Source organism: Nothoprocta perdicaria, unplaced genomic scaffold, assembly GCF_003342845.1.
Source record: "Nothoprocta perdicaria isolate Ctin4 unplaced genomic scaffold, notPer1 scaffold_486, whole genome shotgun sequence".
Taxonomy (NCBI): Eukaryota; Metazoa; Chordata; class Aves; order Tinamiformes; family Tinamidae; genus Nothoprocta; species Nothoprocta perdicaria.
The window spans coordinates 125,909-146,383 of record NW_020455739.1 but is presented as its reverse complement, the minus strand read 5'-3'; the positions used below and the strand labels follow the sequence as shown (position 1 = coordinate 146,383).

Genomic DNA, 20,475 nt, shown 5'->3' with positions numbered 1-20,475 from the left:
CGCGCGGCTCACGCGCCGCCTCCGTCCCCGCCGGTGACAGCCACGCGCCCGCCCGGGGGCTGCCACACGGACGAGTTCCAGTGCCGCCTGGACGGGCTCTGCATCCCCATGCGCTGGCGCTGCGACGGCGACACCGACTGCATGGACTCCAGCGATGAGAAGAACTGCGAGGGCGTCACCCACGTGTGCGACCCCAACGTCAAGTTCGGCTGCAAGGACTCAGGTGGCACCGGAGCCTGGGGGGACGGGATGGGGACAGTGGGGAGCGCGGGGCCCTGCGCAACCCTGGTGCTGATGGACCCCGATGTCTGGGTTGCAAGAAACAGAATTTAGGGCAACTTTTAGATTTGAAAATGAGTGTTTTTAGTTTGGGGGCAAAATCAAGTCCCTTGCGGTAGCACCGGCTCCGAGGACGCTTGCGAGGGACGTGACGTTTATTTTTGGTGTCTGACTTGTGCCAGCCCGCTGCATCAGCAAGGCCTGGGTGTGCGACGGCGACAGCGACTGCGAGGACAACTCGGACGAGGAGAACTGCGAGTCGCTGGCGTGCAAGGCGCCCTCGCACCCGTGCGCCAACAGCACCTCGGTGTGCCTGCCGCCCGAGAAGCTCTGCGACGGCACCGACGACTGCGGCGACGGCTCCGACGAGGGCGAGCTCTGCGGTGAGCGCCGCGCCGCGCGCCCGTCCCCACGGGGGGACGGGGGACACTCATGGACAGGGGACACTGAGGTCCTCGCGGCTCTGCCCTGCAGACCAGTGTTCCCTGAATAACGGCGGCTGCAGCCACAACTGCAGCGTGGCGCCCGGCGAGGGCATCGTGTGCTCGTGCCCGCTGGGCATGGAGCTGGGCGCCGACAACAGGACCTGCCAGATCCAGAGCTACTGCGCCAAGCACCTCAAGTGCAGCCAGAAGTGCGAGCAGGACAAGTACAACGTCAAGTGCTCCTGCTACGAGGGCTGGATGCTGGAGGCCGACGGCGAGAGCTGCCGCAGCCTGGGTGCGTGGGGACGCTGCGGCGCGGGCCGGGGACAGCGCGCGTGGCGAGGGCGCCCGTGGGGCAGGAGGCTCGCGTGGGTTGTGACGGTGCCCGCGCTCGTCCTCCTCGGGGGCTCTGGCCACACAGGTTGTCCTCAGCGTTGGGAGAGGTGATGCCAGGGCTGTGGATGGCACTAGGGACACCCCTGTGGGACGGGAGGACGTAGGTCCTGCCCCTGCCCTCACGCTGCCCTTCACCCCCAGACCCCTTCAAGCCCTTCATCATCTTCTCCAACCGGCACGAGATCCGCCGCATCGACCTGCAGCGGGGCGACTACAGCGTGCTGGTGCCCGGCCTGCGCAACACCATCGCCCTCGACTTCCACCTCAACCAGAGCTCGCTCTACTGGACCGACGTGGTGGAGGACAAGATCTACCGGGGCAAGCTGCTGGAGAACGGCGGTGAGCGCCCGGGGGGCCTTTGGGACAGGCTGCGAGACGGGGACCCCTGGGCAGCCCCGGAACGGTGCCTTTCTGCTCTCCGAGGCAGCTCGTTGCGGGGGTGGTAATTAGCTCGTTATGGGGGTGTTAGTTAGCATTCCCACCCCTTCCCTATGGGGTATGGCAGCTGGGGGCACGAAGCCCCACGTGGCACCGTGGCCCTGCAGCCGGGGGACCTGGGGACTCTGTCTGGTGCATGGGAAGGGCTGAGCCCTGTGGGGTGCGGGCTGTGTTTTGGGGCGATGGTGGGGCTGCGTTTTGGGGCGATGGTGGGGCTGCATTTTGGGGTGATGCTGGGGCTGCATTTAGGGGAGACGCTGGGGTTGCGTTTAGGGCAGATGTTGGGGCTGCGTTTTGGGGTGATGCTTGGGCTGCATTTTGGGGAGACGCTGATCTCGCCCGGGCTCCTTCGCTGTCACCGCGTGGGGCCGGGTGCCCCCCGTCCTGGACGAGCGGTGATGCCGCCCGCGCCGCTCCACAGCCCTCACCAGCTTCGAGGTGGTCATTCAGTACGGGCTGGCCACCCCCGAGGGCCTGGCCGTCGACTGGATCGCCGGCAACATCTACTGGGTGGAGAGCAACCTGGACCAGATCGAGGTGGCCAAGCTGGACGGCACCATGAGGACCACGCTGCTGGCGGGCGACATCGAGCACCCGCGCGCCATCGCCCTGGACCCCCGCTACGGGTAAGGCGAGAGCGGGTGTCCGTAGGGACCCCGTGGGTCCCCGAGGCGAGCCCGCCCCGAGCTCCGCGCTGCCGCTCCCGCAGGATCCTCTTCTGGACCGACTGGGACGCCAGCCTGCCCCGCATCGAGGCCGCCTCCATGAGCGGCGCCGGCCGGCGCACCATCCACAAGGAGACGGGCTCGGGCGGCTGGCCCAACGGGCTCACCGTCGACTACCTGGAGAAGCGCATCCTCTGGATCGACGCCAGGTAGCGCAGCCCTCGGGACCCTGCGCCCGGCCCTCCCGCTCCGGGGTCCCCTGAGCTCCTTGATTACGGCTCTCCGATGGTGCCCGCGGCCGCTCCAACCGCTCTCCGGGGTCCTCCAGCTTCTGGAGGAACCGTGTGGGGCAGCGGGGACCTCCCCACGGGCGCCGGTCTCACCGCTCATCCCCACCTCGTCACGCAGGTCGGATGCCATCTACTCGGCCCTGTACGACGGCACGGGCCACATCGAGGTGCTGCGGGGCCACGAGTACTTGTCGCACCCCTTCGCCGTCACCCTCTACGGCGGCGAGGTCTACTGGACCGACTGGCGCACCAACACGCTGGCCAAGGCCAACAAGTGGACGGGCCACAACGTCACCGTGGTGCAGAGGACCAACACGCAGCCCTTCGACCTGCAGGTCTACCACCCGTCCCGGCAGCCGCTGGGTGAGGCCCGCAGCAGGCTGGGGGTGGCACGGGGTGGCATGGGGGGACACGACGCTCACGTCTGTTCGCTTCGATGCGGGCGAGTTGTTCGTTAAAGTTGCACCAAGGTTCACTAAAAGCAGCCCCCGTGCAGGGGCAGCCCTGGGCTGATGGGGACCCACGGTGGCTCCGCCGGTGCCCGGGGTGTCCCCCAGAGCAAGCTGGCTGTGGCCACCACTGAGGGTCCCCCCCCAAACACAGCACCCAACCCCTGCGAGGCCAACGGGGGCAAAGGGCCCTGCTCCCACCTCTGCCTCATCAACTACAACCGCTCGCTGTCCTGCGCCTGTCCCCACCTCATGAAGCTGGACAAGGACAACACGACCTGCTACGGTAGGAGGGGGCGGCGGGCGCTGCGGCACCGGGGAGCTCCGGGCGAGCTCGCGCGACTGCCCCATCTCGCCACTTCTCCCCAGAGTTTAAGAAGTTCCTGCTGTACGCGCGGCAGATGGAGATCCGCGGCGTGGACATCGACAACCCCTACTACAACTACATCATCTCCTTCACGGTGCCCGACATCGACAACGTCACCGTGGTCGACTACGACGCCTTGGAGCAGCGCATCTACTGGTCCGACGTGCGCACGCAGACCATCAAGCGAGCCTTCATCAACGGCACCGGCGTGGAGACCGTGGTCTCTGCAGGTGGGCAGGGACGAAGCCCCCTCTGCCCTCCTCGCTGTCCCTGGCACGTGGTGTGGGTGACAGTGGCCGCTGTGGTGGCCCCACAACTATTGAGTCTCCCTTCTTGCAGACCTGCCCAACGCGCACGGCCTCTCCGTGGACTGGGTGTCCAGGAACCTCTTCTGGACCAGCTACGATGCCAACAAGAAGCAGATCAACGTTGCGCGGCTGGACGGCTCCTTCAAGAACGCCGTGATCCAGGGGCTGGACAAGCCCCACTGCTTGGTGGTTCACCCACTGCAAGGGTAAGTGTCCTATGGGTGCTGCATTTGGTGCTGCATGGCCATGCACCGAGTAGGAGAGCATGTGCGGAGCTGAGGAGGGGGGTTCTCACCCCCTGCGCTCACCCTGCTCCTGCAGGAAGCTCTACTGGACGGACGGGGACAACATCAGCGTGGCCAACATGGATGGCAGCAACCGCACCCTCCTGTTCAGCAACCAGAAGGGCCCCGTCGGTACGGCCGTGCCCTGGCACCCCATGCCCAGCTCCTTGGCACCGGGACCGGCCGCTGACAGCCCCTTGCCTTGCAGGACTGGCCATCGACTACCCCGAGAGCAAACTCTACTGGATCAGCTCCGGCAACGGCACCATTAACCGGTGCAACCTGGACGGCAGCGGCTTGGAGGTGCTGGAGGCGGCCAAGAGCCAGCTGAGCAAGGCCACGGCGCTGGCCATCATGGGTGAGAACAGGGTGCCACAGAGGTGCTGCCCTTCGCTTGGAGCCCTCGCTGCCCTCTGAGCTGCAGGAGGGGATGGCACCTCCTGCTCCTGGGACATTGCACGTCCCGCAGGCCGTTGCACGTCCCGCAGGCCGTTGCACATCCCAGACCATTGCACGTCCCCCAGACCATTGCACGTCTTGCAGGCCATTGCATGTCCCGCAGGCCATCGCACATCCCAGGCCATTGCATGTCCCATAGGCCGTTGCACATCCCAGACCATTGCACGTCCCTGAGACCATTGCACGTCCCCCAGACCATTGCACGTCTTGCAGGCCATTGCACGTCCCCCAGGCCATTGCGTGTCCCCCCGGCCATTGCACGTGTGTCCCCCCTGGGACGGACGGGAGACAAGCGACCGGGGTGGAAGGAGGGTGGAGAAGCTGCCACGTGTCCCGTCCTCCTCCCGCGCAGGTGACAAGCTCTGGTGGGCCGACCAGGCCTCGGAGAGGATGGGCACGTGCAACAAGAAGGACGGCACGGAGGTGACGGTGCTGCGCAACAGCACCACGCTGGTCATGCACATGAAGGTGTACGACGAGAGCATCCAGCAGGGTAGGCGCCTGCGCCGCCGCCGCTCCCGGGGGTCCGCGGTCCCCCCGGCCGCCGCTGACGCTTCCCTCCCCTCGGCGCAGCCGGAACCAACCCGTGCAGCGTGAACAACGGCGACTGCTCGCAGCTCTGCCTGCCCACGTCGGAGAGCTCCCGCTCCTGCATGTGCACCGCCGGCTACAGCCTCAAGAGCGGCCAGCAGTCGTGCGAGGGTGAGACCCCGCGCCACGGGGACGGAGCCTGCGCCACGCTCCCACGGCCCCCGGCTCTGCGGATGCTCCCTGCTCTCTCCCGGGCGCCCCATTTGCCCCGCGATTCCCGCCGCGCTGCCTGACCCGCTGCTGTCCCCTGGGGAGGGAAGAGCCCCCCCTTTTCCTCCCGCTCACCGGCGGGGCCTTTCTCAATGGCTGTTTATGTGCAAAGTGTTCCGAGTATTTTTGGACGGCGCTGGCAGAGCTGCAGCACCATCTGGGTCAGGGCAGGGCCTGAATAACAAGCGCCGCCCTGACCCAAATGCGGCGCGGAGCTTTTGTGTGCGCCCGGGAGCGGGCGAGGGCGGGCGGAACGGGGCCAAGGCAGCTGCCCCACTGTGTCCCCATGTGTCACAGACCCCCAGCAGCCCCCGATAGCCCCCCGGGTAGATCCGCATTGGGCTCCTGCAGCAGCTCCGGGTCTGGCCCTCGCCCATCGCTCCGGCCTGAGGCTCTTCCCAGTTTCCCGGGGCCAGGGCTGTCCCTGAGGCCCCCGGGGGGCAACGCGGGGCTCGAGGGTCCGTGTGCCTCTTGTGCAGGTGTCGGCTCCTTCCTGCTGTACTCGGTGCATGAGGGCATCCGCGGCATCCCCCTGGACCCCAACGACAAGTCGGACGCGCTGGTGCCCGTGTCCGGTACCTCCCTCGCCGTGGGGATCGACTTCCACGCAGGTGACCGCCGGGTGGGAACCGGGACACCCGGCTTGGCCATTGGAGCGGGAGACGAGGAGGGAGTGTGGGAATGCGGGAGCTGCTCCCAGGGCTCGGCGCCGATTGTGGCGGAGCCGGTGGTTAACCGGAGCGCTCTGGCCTGTCCCCTCCTAGAGAACGACACCATTTACTGGGTGGACATGGGGCTGAGCACCATCAGCCGGGCCAAGCGGGACCAGACGTGGCGAGAGGACGTGGTCACCAACGGCATCGGCCGGGTGGAGGGCATCGCCGTGGACTGGATCGCAGGTGGCCACGGGGCTCCTCCGCGCGGAGCTTCCCCGGGGCTCGCTGGGGTCCTCACCGCTCCGCCGTCCCCAGGGAACATCTACTGGACCGACCAGGGCTTCGACGTCATCGAGGTGGCCAGGCTCAACGGCTCCTTCCGCTACGTGGTGATCTCGCAGGGGCTGGACAAGCCGCGCGCCATCACGGTGCACCCGGAGAAGGGGTGAGGATCCGCGCGGAGCCGGCACCGGCACTGCCACCGGCCTCTCCATCCTCCCTGCTCCTGCAAGGGACAGGCCGGGGCGCCCAAAGCAGCCCCTGGGGACACCCCCTTTCTCAGCCCCGCTGTCGGGAGTCCCAGCTCTCCTTGGCTTGCCGGGGAGCTCCCGTTTGTCCCCCGCCAAGGCCGGGCTGCGGGGCAGCTCTGTGCATGCTGCGCTCCTCCCTCGCAGCTATCTCTTCTGGACGGAGTGGGGACAGTACCCGCGCATCGAGCGCTCCCGCCTGGATGGCACCGAGAGGATGGTGCTGGTCAACGTCAGCATCAGTTGGCCCAACGGCATCTCCGTGGACTACGAGGTAGAGCAGGGCCCTCCGTGGGGCCTTGGAGGGGACCACAACCCCCCGTTCGGGTTCCGAGTGTCCCCTGTGGCGTGAGGATGCCCGGCCAGGGCTCGCGGGGCCGCGCGCCGCTCACTCGGCCCCTTGGCCGGCCCTCAGGATGGGAAGCTCTACTGGTGCGACGCGCGCACCGACAAGATCGAGCGCATCGACCTGGAGAGCGGCGAGAACCGGGAGGTCGTCCTGGCCAGCAACAACATGGACATGTTCTCGGTGTCCGTCTTCGAGGACTACATTTACTGGAGCGACCGGTACGGTGCCGCGCGCCGCTGGGAGGGTGGCCCGCGCACGGGGCCTGGCGGGGACGGGGGCTCAGCGGCTCCGTGGTCACGCAGCACCCACGCGAACGGCTCCATCAAGAGGGGCAGCAAGGACAACGCCACGGAGTCGGTGTCGCTGCGCACGGGCATCGGCGTGCAGCTGAAGGACATCAAAGTGTTCAACCGCGCCAGGCAGAAGGGTAGGGACGAGCGCAGCGACGCGGCCGTCCCTGCCGCCACCAGATGCGCGCGGAAAGCCCAGGGGACAAACGGGCCACTGTGTCCTCATGAAAGGGCCACGTCATGCGCGGGATGAGCCCTCTCCTTCACCTGCTTCCTCCGGGAATAACGGGGGGCCGATGGGGCGCGCTGAATGCGGCCTCTCTTCCGCTGCAGGCACCAACGTGTGCGCCCGCAACAACGGCGGCTGCCAGCAGCTGTGCCTGTTCCGCGGCGGCGCGCAGCGCACGTGCGCCTGCGCCCACGGGCTGCTCGCCGAGGACGGCGCCGCCTGCCGCGACTACGACGGCTACCTGCTCTACTCGGAGCGCACCATCCTCAAGAGCATCCACCTGTCGGACGAGACCAACCTCAACGCGCCCGTGAAGCCCTTCGAGGACGCGGAGCACATGAAGAACGTCATCGCGCTCGCCTTCGACTACCGCTACGGCTCCAAGGGCAGCAACCGCATCTTCTACAGCGACATCCACTTCGGCAACATCCAGCAGATCAACGACGACGGCACGGGGCGCAGGACCATCGTGGAGAGTGAGTGCCGCTCCATGCGCCTCCCCGGCCCCACATCCCCTTCTCCTCACTCCGTCTTTCCTTCCCTTCCCTATTGCTCCTGGGGGGCGTTTGGGCTCCACTGCCACCCTTATGGGGTCTCCAACAGCCCAAGAGGGGCAGAGCCCGCGTGGGGCAGCACCCTGGGGTGCATCGTGCTGAGCAAGATGGGTCTGCTTAGCCTGGAGAAGGGAAGGCTGAGAGGGGATTTGGTCAACCTGGATAAGTTCATGGAGGGGGAATGGAGGGAGGAAGGGGCCAAGCTCTTCTCAGTGGTGGCCAGGGACAGGACAAGGGGCAGTGGGTGCAAACTGTGACCCAGGCAGCTCCATGTCCATGTGAGGAGGAACTTGTTTGGTGTGAGGGTGCCCGAGCCCTGGCACAGGCTGCCCAGGGAGGCTCCTGCTCTGGAGATCCCCAAACCCACCTGGATGGACTGGGCGCCCCGTGCTGTGGGTGTCCCTGCTGGAGCAGGAAGGTTGGACTGGATGATCCCTAGAGGTCCCTTCCAACCTCAACCATTCTGTGATTCTGTGCTCCAAGTGAGGTGCAACAGCAGCCAACTTTGCTCCGTGTTTGCCCTCAACTTCCAAGACGGGCCCTCAGAGTCCGGGCTAGGCCCTTGCTTGGGTTTATTGGCTCCTGCAGCTGCTGGGAAGGCCGCGTGTCCCTAGGGAGAACCTCCAATGCCATCAAGGCACTCACTGATGAGCGTGTTTACATCTGGCTCCGGACGTCGCCTTTCTTGCCGAGATCGGGAGAGCGGCTGCTGTCCCTCGCAGCCGCTTCGTTAAAGCCGTTGTTGATCGTTAACGGGGGAGGAAGGAGGAGCGAGCAGGTGGCGCTCCCAGGCCGGTGCAAGGGGACTTGGGGTCCCTCCAATGGGGACCTTGGGGTGCCAGGATGCCCAGCAGGAGCGAGGGAGGATCCCGGGAGGATCGCAGGGGGATCCGGATGTCACCCATGTCCCCTCGTCCCACAGACGTGGGCTCCGTGGAAGGCCTCGCCTACCACCGCGGCTGGGACACGCTCTACTGGACCAGCTACACCACGTCCACCATCACGCGCCACACCGTGGACCAGAGCCGCCTGGGCGCCTTCGAGAGGGAGACCGTGATCACCATGTCCGGGGACGACCACCCGCGCGCCTTCGTGCTGGACGAGTGCCAGAAGTGAGTGTCCTGTGGGACAGAGCCCCGTGTCCCCACGGCCCTCCTGGGACTGCAGGAAGCAGAGGGAGACCCAACCCCATCCCCTTCTTGGGCCAGTGGGTACCATGGGCTGCCAACCATGGGCTGCCACCTTTCCCGACTGCCTCGTTTGTCCCCGTCGTACAGGGGACAGTGGCCTATGTGTCCCAAAGCCCCTGGAAACAGCAGCAAGGGGGTTGTCCACCACCGTCTGCCAGTGGCTGGAAGGTGGGATCCAACACACCTGGGGAGAATTGGGTTCTCAAAGGCATCTGGTGTCTTTTTCCCTTCCAGCCTCATGTTCTGGACCAACTGGAACGAGCAGCACCCCAGCATCATGCGGGCCACACTGTCCGGTGCCAACGTCCTCATCATCATAGACCAGGACATCCGGACGCCCAACGGACTGGCCATCGACCACAAGGCCGAGAAGATCTACTTCTCGGATGCCACGCTGGACAAGATCGAGCGCTGCGAGTACGATGGCTCCCACCGCCATGTGAGTTGAGGGGGGACACAAGGGAGGGCCTGGAGGCCACAGCTGGCCTGGGCGAAGCAGAGGGGTTGCGGCTGGAGAGGGCAGAGCTGTTCCTGCAGCAAAGGGAGGTCAAGTTTCCCTCGGGATGGGAACTCTTTTATTGTGAGGGTGCCCGAGCCCTGGCACAGGCTGCCCAGGGAGGCTGGGGAGGCTCCTGCTCTGGAGGTCTCCCAAATCCACCTGGGTGCCACCCTGTGCCCCGTGCTCTGGTTGTCCCTGCTGGAGCAGGAAGGTTGGACTGGATGATCCCTAGAGGTCCCTTCCAACCTCAACCACTCTGTGATTCTGTGCTCCAAGTGAGGTGCAACAGCAGCCAACTTTGCTCCGTGTTTGCCCTCGACTTCCACGATGGGCAACCTCAACCACCCTGTGACTGTGTGGAGCTCTTTGGGGTAGTGCCCAGGTCCCCGGTGCTCACGGTTGGGTGTTCCCCAACACCCGCCAGGTGATCCTGAAATCGGAGCCCGTGCACCCCTTTGGCCTGGCCGTCTACGGCGACTACATCTTCTGGACGGACTGGGTGCGCAGGGCGGTGCAGCGAGCCAACAAGTACGTGGGCACCGACATGAAGCTGCTGCGCGTCGACATCCCCCAGCAGCCCATGGGCATCATCGCCGTGGCCAACGACACCGACAGCTGTAAGGAGGGCAGCCCGAGCGCCCGCTCCGCACATCCCCGCCCTGCCCGGCCTCCTCCTGGCCTCTGCTCGGCCTCCTCCAGGGCCTCCTCCATCCCCTGCCAAGCAGCTCTGGCTCTTCTGGCCCATCTGCAGCTGGGGGACATGGAGTTTGGCTGCAGGGTATCCCAGGGCATCCTCCCTATGGAGTTCGGGCCGTTCCCAGGGCATCCTCCTTATGGAGTTTGGGCTCTTCCTAGGGTGTCCTCCTTATGGATTTTGGGCTGTTCTCAGGGCATCCTCCTTAGTTTGGGCAGTTCCAGGACATCCTCCTTATGGAGTTCGGGCTCTTCCCAGGGCATCCTCCCTATGCAGCCCGAGGAGGTCGATGTCCCCAAGCGCCTGCTGCCCATCGTGCCCCCTTGGCAGGGGGACAGGGGCGCACGGGGGTGCTCAGGTGCCACTCTCCGTCCCTCGCAGGCGAGCTGTCCCCCTGCAGAGTGAACAACGGCGGCTGCCAGGACCTCTGCCTGCTCACGCCCAAGAGCCAGGTCAACTGCTCGTGCCGCGGCGAGCGCGTCCTGCAGGAGGACTTCACCTGCAAAGGTCGGGGGGGCAGCCACGCGGGGGGACAACGGGGCGCCTGGGGGGTGCCCTGAGGGCTCCGGGCAGAGCCGACCTCCTTCCTCCGCCCTGCAGCGCTCAATTCCACCTGCAACGTGCACGAGTTCGAGTGCGGCAACGGCGACTGCATCGACTTCAGCCGCACGTGCGACGGCGTCGCCCACTGCAAGGACAAGTCGGACGAGAAGCAGTCCTACTGCAGTAAGGTTCCTCCTCTTGCTGCCGGCACAGCCCTGCTTTCCCCATCTGCTCTGGGCCGTTTTGCTGCTCCCGAGGGGTCCGTGAGGAGCCGAGCCCCTCACCCTGCTCTCGTCTTCCCCTTACCCCCTGTCTTGCAGGCAGCCGCAAGTGCAAGAAGGGCTACCTGCACTGCATGAACGGCCGCTGCGTCGCCAGCCACTACTGGTGCAACGGCGTGGACGACTGCGGGGACAACTCGGACGAAGTGCCCTGCAACAGTAAGCGGCCGCCGGGCGCCGCGCCAGCCCTCGCGCACGCACGGGGACGGGGACGTCCTCCCTGCGGCTCGGCGGGAGCAAAGCGGAGCCGGGGTTAAACCCGGCTAAACCAAGGTTAAACCCGGGCAGCGCTGTGTGTTCCCTGCGCCGGCTCCTTAAAACTCACTGCCTGGGAGCAGGGAAGCGCCCGGGAAGGGCAGGGCTGCAAGCAGAGCTCGTTAGAGCGATTTAAATACCTGGTGTAATGCCCAGGAAGAGCACAAGGTGCCACGTCGGTGCTGCTGCTTCCCAGGAGAGGGGCATCCAGCACCTCCCAGGGCAACATCCCACGGAGGTGGCTCCGGCAGAGCTGTGTCCAAAGGCCCTGAGCAGCTCGGGAGCATCTGAGCGCCAGCACGAGCCCCAGCCGAGGAGCTCGGGCAAAACCCAGGAGGCTGAGAGAGGAGCGAGTCGGGAGGAGGACACAGGGCTGGGACACGAGGCTGGGCAGGGCACACGCAGGGGACACGGTGGCTCGCGGTGGCCTCATCTCAGCCATTCCCCCTTGCAGAAACGAGCTGCGCTGCCACCGAGTTCCGCTGCCGGGACGGGAGCTGCATCGGCAACTCGAGCCGCTGCAACCAGTTCATCGACTGCGAGGACGCGTCCGACGAGATGAACTGCAGTGAGTGGCCCGGGCAGCGCCCCGTGCGCAGCGCCGTGCCCTCCAGCTCGCGGCGGGACTCGCCTTGCTCGGGTGCCACCAGTGGCACCGCGTTGCCACCTGTGTGGTGGCTCGTCAGGAGCAAATAGCGAGGAAATGGGTGTCCCCAGCACGGGGACTATAGAGACGTGGGGATGAGCCAGGGTGGAGTGGGCAGGGCGGCCAGCGGGAGCGCGAGGGCTGGTGCTGCCCGCAGGGCGCCGTGCCCATCCCCGCGGTCTCTGCTCTGCCTCCTCGCAGCTGCCACCGACTGCAGCAGCTACTTCAGGCTGGGGGTGAAGGGCACCACGTTCCAGAAGTGCGAGCACACGTCGCTGTGCTATGCGCCCAGCTGGGTGTGCGACGGCGCCAACGACTGCGGCGACTACTCGGATGAGCGCAACTGCCCCGGTGAGAGCGGGCGCGGGCGCCGGGCCGGGGTCTGCGCTGCCGTGGGGATGTTCGGGACACTGCCCGCAGGAATCCCCTTGCTTCCCAGTGCCGGGAATGCTGCTCCCGGGCAGAGGGAGGGATGTCCCTGCCCACCGAGGGGTGTTTGAGACACGGATGTGGATGGGCTGCACCAGTGTCACGGGCTGCACCGGTGTCATGAAGCTGCACCGGGGTCACGAGCTGCACCGGGGTCACGAGCTGCACCGGGGTCACGAGCTGCACCGGTGTCACGGGCTGCACGGGTGTCACGGGCTGCATCGGTGTCACGTCCTCAGTGACCCCGTTTCCTCTCCGAGCAGGCGGGAGGAAGCCCAAGTGCCCGGCCAACTACTTCGCGTGTCCGAGCGGGAGGTGCATCCCCATGACCTGGACGTGCGACAAGGAGGACGACTGCGAGAACGGCGAAGACGAGACGCACTGCAGTGAGCGGCAGGGTGGGGAGAGCCAGGGCCCGGCGCCGGCAGCGCTGCGCGGGGACGCGCGTCTCCATCCGCCCGCGGGAGCTTTCGCCTGCGGCCGGGGGCGATGTCCTCTGTGTTGGCTGCTTGGTGCATGTGCCTGCAGGGGCGGTTGTTTTGGGGGCTTTTTGCAGCTTTTCTTGCTTGGTTTCTCCTTCGCCCTTCCTCTGTGCAGCCCAGCCCTGACCTCCTCCTCCTCCTCTTCCCCGCAGACAAGTTCTGCTACCCGGTGCAGTTCGAATGCAACAACCACCGCTGCATCTCCAAGCTGTGGGTGTGCGACGGCGCCGACGACTGCGGCGACGGCTCCGACGAGGACAGTCGCTGCCGTGAGTCGCCTCCAGCCCGTCCCCCGCTGCCCCCCAGCTCCCCCCCGGCTCCTGCTTCCCCACCTCTCTCCCTGGCCGGTCCCTTGGGTCCTGCAGCTTGGGTGGCAGCCCCTGCCTGTCCCTGCTGCAGGTCTGACCACCTGCAGCGCCGGCTCCTTCCAGTGCCCCGGCACCTACGTGTGCGTGCCGGAGCGCTGGCTCTGCGACGGCGACAAGGACTGCGCGGACGGCGCCGACGAGACGCTGGCCGCCGGCTGCCGTGAGTGCCGCCGGGCGGGAGCGGGCGGCAGCGGGGGACGGCGCTGGCACCACGGCGGGGTGACGGCGGCGTTGTTGTTGTTGTTGTCCCTCGCAGTGTACAACAACACGTGCGACGAGCGGGAGTTCATGTGCGGCAACCGGCAGTGCATCCCCAAGCACTTCGTGTGCGACCACGACGACGACTGCGGCGACGGCTCCGACGAGTCCCTCGAATGTGGTGGGTGCCGGGGCAGGTGTCGGAGGGGACGTCGGCCCTGGGTGCTGGCAGAGGGCACCTGGGCGGGGGGCGGTTTGCATGCGGGGGGTGCAGAGATGCTGCCCCCCCCTGCAGAGTACCCCACATGCGGCCCCCACGAGTTTCGCTGCGCCAACGGCCGCTGCCTCAGCAACCGCCAGTGGGAATGCGACGGCGAGTTCGACTGCCACGACCACTCGGACGAGGCGCCCAAGAACCCGCGGTGCAGCAGCCCCGGTAGCCGCGGGGCCGCGGGGGGGCCGGGAGCTGCGCGCCGGGCGGCCCTGACCCCTCGTCCCCCCACAGAGAGCAAATGCAACGACTCGTTCTTCCTGTGCAAGAGCGGCAAGTGCGTCCCCGAGGCCCTGCTGTGCAACAACAACGACGACTGCGGCGACGGCTCCGACGAGCTCAACTGCTTCATCAACGAGTGCCTCAACAAGAAGCTCAGCGGCTGCTCGCAGGAGTGCGAGGACCTCAAGATCGGGTACAAGGTAGGGGCCCGCTCTGGCTACCAGGACAGCACGTGCGGACGCTCCCGGCTGATTCCTGCACAAGCTGCCAGCCCCCGGAGCCCGCTCAGGCTGTGGTGATGTTGTCGGGCCGGGTGACATTGTCAGGCCGGGTGACATTGTCGGGCCGGGTGACCGTCCCCGGATGCATCTGACAGCCCTGGTTGCCTCCTGCAGTGCAGATGCCGTCCGGGCTTCCGCCTCAAGGATGACGGGAAGACGTGTGTGGACGTGGATGAGTGCTCCACCACCTACCCCTGCAGCCAGAAGTGCATCAACACCCTGGGCAGCTTCAAGTGCCTCTGCGTAGAGGGCTACAAGCTCAAGCCTGACAACCCCACCAGCTGCAAAGCGGTCACGGGTGAGAGCCCGGCTCCTGGGGCCCCGCGCGAGGCTCCCCATGGGACACGCTGGCGTCCTGGCGCGGGTGCTGCTGGGCACAAGGGCTTTGCCCACAGCCCGCTCCGATGCTTCCTCCCCTGCAGACGAAGAGCCCTTCCTCATCTTTGCCAACCGGTACTACCTGAGGAAGCTCAACCTGGACGGCTCCAACTACACCCTGCTCAAGCAGGTAGGGGCAGCAGGGCTGTCCCGGGGTGGTGCCAGGACCCGGGCTGAAGCCGGCGCCGTCGGAAGCGGGGACGTGACGTGGGCTCTTGGCTGCGGACGCGGACGATGGCTCCTGTATAAACAGCAGCTCTCCCTATAAATACCCACCGGGTCCTGTGTAAACAGCAGCTCCTTGGGAGCTGACCCTTATAGGGCAGCGTCTCCACGTCCACGCGTTGCAGGGCTCTGAACCCTATAACGAGAGAGGCCGCTTCAGAGCTTCTCCCTCCTCCTGCAGGGCCTGAACAACGCCGTGGCCCTGGATTTTGACTACCGCGAGCAGATGATCTACTGGACGGACGTCACCACGCAGGGCAGCATGATCCGCCGCATGCACATCAACGGGAGCAACGTGCAGGTGGGACGGGGCCCCGTCCCGGCTGCCCCCCTGGAGCCGCAGGGCCCGGGGCACGATGCCCGTGTCGTGCCCGCAGGTTCTGCACCGCACGGGTCTCAGCAACCCCGACGGGCTGGCCGTGGACTGGGTGGGCGGCAACCTCTACTGGTGCGACAAGGGCCGGGACACCATCGAGGTGTCGAAGCTCAACGGCGCCTACCGCACCGTGCTGGTCAACTCGGGCCTGCGCGAGCCTCGGGCGCTGGTGGTGGACGTGCAGAATGGGTGAGAGCCTTTGGGATCGTCCTCCTTCCACCGGGACGGTGCCGCTCTTCATAGAGTCACGGAGTGGTTGAGGTTGGAAGGGACCTCTAGAGATCATCTAGTCCAACCATCCTGCCAGAGCACAGGGCACAGGGTGGCATCCAGGTGGGTTTGGGAGACCTCCAGAGCAGGAACCTCCACAACGAGCCTGTGCCAGGCTCGGGCACCCTCACAGTGCAGAGGTTCCTCCTCACATGGAGATGGAGCTGCCTGGGTTGCAGTTTGCACCCACTGCCCCTTGTCCTGTCCCTGGCCACCACTGAGAAGAGCTTGGCCCCTTCCTCCCTCCATTCCCCCTCCATGAACTTATGCTCTTATACTCTTGGTGGCCCTATACTTGTCAGGCCTCCCCTGCTCCGTGTCACCCTTGTCCCTTTCCCTGCCAAGCAGCCGTTCGGGCTGGTCTCAGCCTCCCTCCACTCTTCTCTCCTCCCCAGTTACTTGTACTGGACGGACTGGGGCGACCACTCCCTCATTGGGAAGATCGGCATGGACGGCACCAACCGCAGCGTCATCGTGGACACCAAGATAACGTGGCCCAACGGCCTCACCCTCGACTACATCAACAGCCGCATTTATTGGGCTGACGCGCGGGAGGATTACATTGAATTTGCCAGCCTGGACGGCTCCAACCGGCACACGGGTGAGAGGGCCGGGCCCCCCATCCCCTTCCATCCCTCTAGGAGGTCATGCTCTTGGTGTCGTACCGTGAGCCGGGACCTTGGGCTCTGTCCCCAGCCCTCTTGGCCAAGGGAGCACGTTGGCTGTGGCCGAGGTGGCCCTGGGGGAACGTGGCCCTGTGTGCGGGTCTGGGGCGGCCGCTCAGGGGCCGCCTGCCCCCTCTCGCAGTGCTGAGCCAGGACATCCCGCACATCTTCGCGCTCACCCTCTTCGAGGACTTCATCTACTGGACCGACTGGGAGACCAAGTCCATCAACCGGGCTCACAAGACCACGGGCGCCAACAAGACGCTGCTCATCAGCACGCTGCACCGTCCCATGGACATCCACATCTACCACCCCTTCCGCCAGCCTGACGGTGAGCGGCGGCGCTCCGGTGGTGCTGGGCGATGCCCACCATGCCACGGGAGGGTTCCTACCCCACTGGGGAGTCTCTTCTCCCCAGTGTGACCTGCAATCCTCTCCCTGTCGCCTCCCAGTCCCCAACCACCCTTGCAAGAGCAACAACGGCGGCTGCAGCAACCTCTGCCTGCTGTCCCCGGGCGGGGGGCACAAGTGCGCCTGTCCCACCAACTTCTACCTGGGCAGCGACGGCAAAACCTGCGTCTCCAACTGCACGGCCAGCCAGGTACCCGCGTCCCTCCTGGCGCTGCCCGCGTTGCAGCTGCAGCCGTGCAGCTCCCCGCATGCGTCCGCCCATGGTGCATGCAGCATCTCCCTGCCGTGGCCCTCGGCAGCATGTGCAGACCGCGGCGAGCCGGGGCTGCCCCCGGTCCCCATTCTGGAGCCCCATTCCCATGGGCAGCGGGTGGGTTGAGGCCGGGGCTGGCCCCGAGGTGCCCGTCTGGGCACCCTGTCCCCCACCGCCTCCCCAGCCGCTTTTCCGTCGCAGTTTGTCTGCAAGAACGACAAGTGCATCCCTTTCTGGTGGAAATGCGACACCGAGGACGACTGCGGCGACCGCTCGGATGAGCCCGAGGACTGCCGTGAGTGCGGGCATGGCCGGGCCGGGGCGGGGGGCTCCGAGCGCTGCCCGGCACGGGGGGTCCCGCTTGCCGGCCCGCGGCTCCGGGCGCTGCTTGCCCCGTCCTGGCCGAGGGCCCCGCAGCGGGAAGTCGAGGCTTGCCCTGGAATTGCTGCTGCGAGCGGCTGTCTCAGCCCGTCCTGCTCTCCCCACAGCCGAGTTCAAGTGCCGGCCGGGGCAGTTCCAGTGCTCCACGGGCATCTGCACCAACCCGGCCTTCATCTGCGACGGGGACAACGACTGCCAGGACAACTCGGACGAAGCCAACTGCGGTGGGTTCCCCCCGCCTGCTGCGGCACCGGCGCCGTGCGATGGGGCCGCTTCGTCCCCCGCTCCTGACCGTGTCGCCTTCCTCCTCAGACATCCACGTGTGCCTGCCCAGCCAGTTCAAATGCACCAACACCAACCGCTGCATCCCGGGCATCTTCCGCTGCAACGGGCAGGACAACTGCGGCGACGGCGAGGACGAGAAGGATTGCCGTACGTGGGAGCTGCCGGGGGCACGAGGGGCGCACACGGGTGCAGCCCCGTGGCCGGTTCCCGTCTTTGCCATGGGGTTGCACTGCCCGGAGCCATGGGGATTTGTTGCTGCATCTTCCCCATCTGTCCGCAGCTGGGAGCAGACGGGAGGGTCTTCTGGGGCTGTCATGTTGCTCTCCGCCCTGCCCTGCTCGAGCGAACGGGTCACCAAGCGTGGCCAGGGACCCTGTAGCGATGGGGCAGGACCCCTGTGCCCCCCCGTCCTGACTCTGCTTGTCCCCCTTCAGCGGAGGTGACCTGCGCCCCCAACCAGTTCCAGTGCGCCATCACCAAGCGCTGCATCCCCCGCGTCTGGGTGTGCGACCGGGACAACGACTGCGTGGACGGCTCGGACGAACCCGCCAACTGCAGTACGCAGCTCGCGCGCGGCTCGCCCGCCTCCTGCACGGCCCCCCCGCAGCCTCTCCCCGCGCTCTGCACGTGCTGCAGGAGCAGCCACATCCCGTTGCAATGCTCCCTGCTTCCCGGAGAGCAGCACCCAAGGCTCTTGCCCCATGGCTGCGCCCGGCTCGGGGGCGATGCAGAAGGTGCCCCAAGGGCTGGGGGTGCAGCTGGCTGTCACCACCTCGGTGACGTCCCGCTCCCCCCCATGCAGCACAAATGACGTGCGGCGTGGACGAGTTCCGCTGCAAAGACTCGGGCAGGTGCATCCCGGCGCGCTGGAAATGCGACGGGGAGGACGACTGCGGCGACGGCTCCGACGAGCCCAAGGAGGAGTGCGGTGAGCGCGGGGCCGGGGACACCCGGGGCCCCCGTGTCCCCGCGGCGCTGCTGGCGCCAACCCGGCGGTCCCCCCGCAGACGAGCGCACCTGTGAGCCCTACCAGTTCCGCTGCAAGAACAACCGCTGCGTGCCGGGGCGCTGGCAGTGCGACTACGACAACGACTGCGGCGACAACTCGGACGAGGAGAGCTGCAGTACGTGCCGCCCCGCCGGGCAGCCCTCGGCGTCCCCAGGGGCCAGGGCAACGCGGCTGCATTGTCCCCCATGCACAAATGCGATGGCCGCGAGGTCCCCTCGGTCCCTTGGCCAGACCCAGAGCGCAGCAGCTCTGGGTCCTTGGGCCGGTTCTGGGCACCCGGGGGTCCCTCCCCGTCCCCCCCGACCTCCAGCGCCTGCAGCTTTTCTGTTGTTTTCACGTCGTGCTTTTGAGTTTGTGCCATTTCACCTCATCTGATGTTTTTCTCCATTTTCACACTGTCGTTATGGGGCGCCCAGAGGTAGGTCGCTGCCAGCATCTTTTTAATTCCACCTCGAGCCTCTTGAAAGATAAGCGAGTAGGATTAAAAAGAGAGAGGTGAGGGCGGGGGGCCGGAGCAGCCGTGCGGGCGCCCGCTCACGGCCCCGTCCCCTGCTCTGTCGCCAGCTCCCAGGCCCTGCTCCGAGAGCGAGTTCTCCTGCGCCAACGGCCGCTGCATCGCCGGCCGCTGGAAATGCGACGGCGACCACGACTGCGCGGACGGCTCCGACGAGGTAGCGTGGCCCCGGCTGCGTGCCACGTGCTGCTGCTGCTGCTGTGGGGCGCTTGGGGTGGCCGCCGGGCCCCCCGCCGCCCGCCCTGCAGCCGTCGCCCCTCGCCCCTGCAGAAAGACTGCACGCCGCGCTGCGAGTTCGACCAGTTCCAGTGCAAGAACGGCCACTGCATCCCCATGCGCTGGCGCTGCGACGCCGACGCCGACTGCATGGATGGCACCGATGAGGAGAACTGCGGCACCGGGGGTAATGGCTGCGGCGCTGCTCCCTGCCCCGCGCCTCCTGTCACCCCGCGAGGGCTGCGCGTCCACTGGGGCTGCGGCTCCGTCGGGGCTGCGGCTCCGTTGGAGGCTGTGGGTCCATCAGGGCTGTGGTTCCGCTGCAGCTGCGGGTCCGTTGCGGCTGTGGTTCCGTCCTGGCTGCAGCCCCATCGCGGCTGCGTCTCTGTCCCAGCTGCGGCCCCGTCCCGGCTGTGTCCCCGTCCTGGCTGCGGCTCCATCCCTGCTTTGGTTCCATTGTGGCAGCAGCCCAGTCCCGGCTGCATCTCCGTCCCATCTGCATCTCTGTCCCAGCTGCGTCTCCGTTGCGGCTGTGGCTCCATCCCGGCTGCAGCCCCATCCTGGCTGCAGTTCCATCCCGGCTGTGTCCCGATTGCAGCTGCAGCCCCACTGTGGCTGCGGCCCCGTTGCGGCTGTGAACCCGTTGGGGCCGTGTCCCCGTTGCTGCTGTGTCCCTGTCGCAGCTGCGACCCCATTGCGACCGTGTCCCCATTGCGGCTTTGGCCCCGTCGCGGCCGCGTCACTGACGCCGCTGCCGCCCGCAGTGCGCACCTGCCCGCTGGACGAGTTCCAGTGCAACAACACGCTGTGCAAGCCGCTGGCCTGGAAATGCGACGGCGAGGATGACTGCGGCGACAACTCGGACGAGAACCCCGAGGAGTGCTGTGAGTGCGCCGGGCTCCTGCCGCGGGGTGCTCCGGAGCGGGCGCGCTCCGGCGGCGGCTCCGGGACGCGCGCGGCCGCCTGGCTCTGGCGCCTCCTTTCCAAACCGTCCCCGTTTGTTTCTGTTTGCCGGTGCAGTGAAATTCCAGTGTCCCCCCAACAGACCGTTCCGTTGCAAGAACGACCGCGTGTGCCTGTGGATCGGGCGCCAGTGCGACGGCGTCGACAACTGTGGCGACAACACCGACGAGAAGGACTGCGGTGAGTGGAGGCCGCCGGGGCCTCCGTGCGCCCTCCTGGCCACCCCCGGACGGCTTGGGGACACCCACCGCCCTGTCCCCCCGCAGAGTCCCCCACGGCCAAGCCGCGGAGCTGCAGCCAGGACAAGAACGAGTTCCTGTGCGAGAACAAGAAGTGCATCAGCGCCAGCCTCCGCTGCGACTTCTTCGACGACTGCGGCGACGGCTCCGACGAGGACGGCTGCT

At 66.9% G+C, this 20,475-nt stretch overlaps 1 protein-coding gene across 1 annotated transcript in view; it reads left to right on the top strand.

Annotated features, from left to right (window-relative positions):
- The window catches only part of LRP1 (LDL receptor related protein 1), a 48,319-nt gene that overhangs the window by 22,762 nt on the left and 5,082 nt on the right, over nt 1-20,475 (top strand). The window contains exons 21-73 of the mRNA XM_026047273.1: nt 41-223; nt 462-662; nt 754-999; nt 1,242-1,439; nt 1,960-2,164; nt 2,248-2,412; nt 2,612-2,856; nt 3,097-3,228; nt 3,312-3,539; nt 3,649-3,823; nt 3,939-4,033; nt 4,110-4,259; nt 4,713-4,853; nt 4,934-5,062; nt 5,641-5,772; nt 5,926-6,060; nt 6,133-6,262; nt 6,492-6,618; nt 6,760-6,911; nt 6,996-7,120; nt 7,317-7,688; nt 8,689-8,878; nt 9,191-9,395; nt 9,880-10,072; nt 10,531-10,656; nt 10,750-10,875; nt 11,013-11,132; nt 11,683-11,796; nt 12,076-12,225; nt 12,567-12,701; nt 12,938-13,054; nt 13,185-13,313; nt 13,410-13,532; nt 13,647-13,787; nt 13,857-14,044; nt 14,240-14,423; nt 14,548-14,633; nt 14,910-15,029; nt 15,106-15,293; nt 15,770-15,975; nt 16,182-16,370; nt 16,492-16,640; nt 16,905-16,998; nt 17,192-17,308; nt 17,397-17,516; nt 17,804-17,926; nt 18,172-18,297; nt 18,377-18,493; nt 18,943-19,049; nt 19,163-19,295; nt 19,873-19,992; nt 20,129-20,251; nt 20,338-20,475. Coding sequence (XP_025903058.1) covers nt 41-223; nt 462-662; nt 754-999; nt 1,242-1,439; nt 1,960-2,164; nt 2,248-2,412; nt 2,612-2,856; nt 3,097-3,228; nt 3,312-3,539; nt 3,649-3,823; nt 3,939-4,033; nt 4,110-4,259; nt 4,713-4,853; nt 4,934-5,062; nt 5,641-5,772; nt 5,926-6,060; nt 6,133-6,262; nt 6,492-6,618; nt 6,760-6,911; nt 6,996-7,120; nt 7,317-7,688; nt 8,689-8,878; nt 9,191-9,395; nt 9,880-10,072; nt 10,531-10,656; nt 10,750-10,875; nt 11,013-11,132; nt 11,683-11,796; nt 12,076-12,225; nt 12,567-12,701; nt 12,938-13,054; nt 13,185-13,313; nt 13,410-13,532; nt 13,647-13,787; nt 13,857-14,044; nt 14,240-14,423; nt 14,548-14,633; nt 14,910-15,029; nt 15,106-15,293; nt 15,770-15,975; nt 16,182-16,370; nt 16,492-16,640; nt 16,905-16,998; nt 17,192-17,308; nt 17,397-17,516; nt 17,804-17,926; nt 18,172-18,297; nt 18,377-18,493; nt 18,943-19,049; nt 19,163-19,295; nt 19,873-19,992; nt 20,129-20,251; nt 20,338-20,475 — 8,163 coding nt within the window. The remainder of the gene's footprint in view (nt 1-40; nt 224-461; nt 663-753; nt 1,000-1,241; nt 1,440-1,959; nt 2,165-2,247; nt 2,413-2,611; nt 2,857-3,096; nt 3,229-3,311; nt 3,540-3,648; nt 3,824-3,938; nt 4,034-4,109; nt 4,260-4,712; nt 4,854-4,933; nt 5,063-5,640; nt 5,773-5,925; nt 6,061-6,132; nt 6,263-6,491; nt 6,619-6,759; nt 6,912-6,995; nt 7,121-7,316; nt 7,689-8,688; nt 8,879-9,190; nt 9,396-9,879; nt 10,073-10,530; nt 10,657-10,749; nt 10,876-11,012; nt 11,133-11,682; nt 11,797-12,075; nt 12,226-12,566; nt 12,702-12,937; nt 13,055-13,184; nt 13,314-13,409; nt 13,533-13,646; nt 13,788-13,856; nt 14,045-14,239; nt 14,424-14,547; nt 14,634-14,909; nt 15,030-15,105; nt 15,294-15,769; nt 15,976-16,181; nt 16,371-16,491; nt 16,641-16,904; nt 16,999-17,191; nt 17,309-17,396; nt 17,517-17,803; nt 17,927-18,171; nt 18,298-18,376; nt 18,494-18,942; nt 19,050-19,162; nt 19,296-19,872; nt 19,993-20,128; nt 20,252-20,337) is intronic.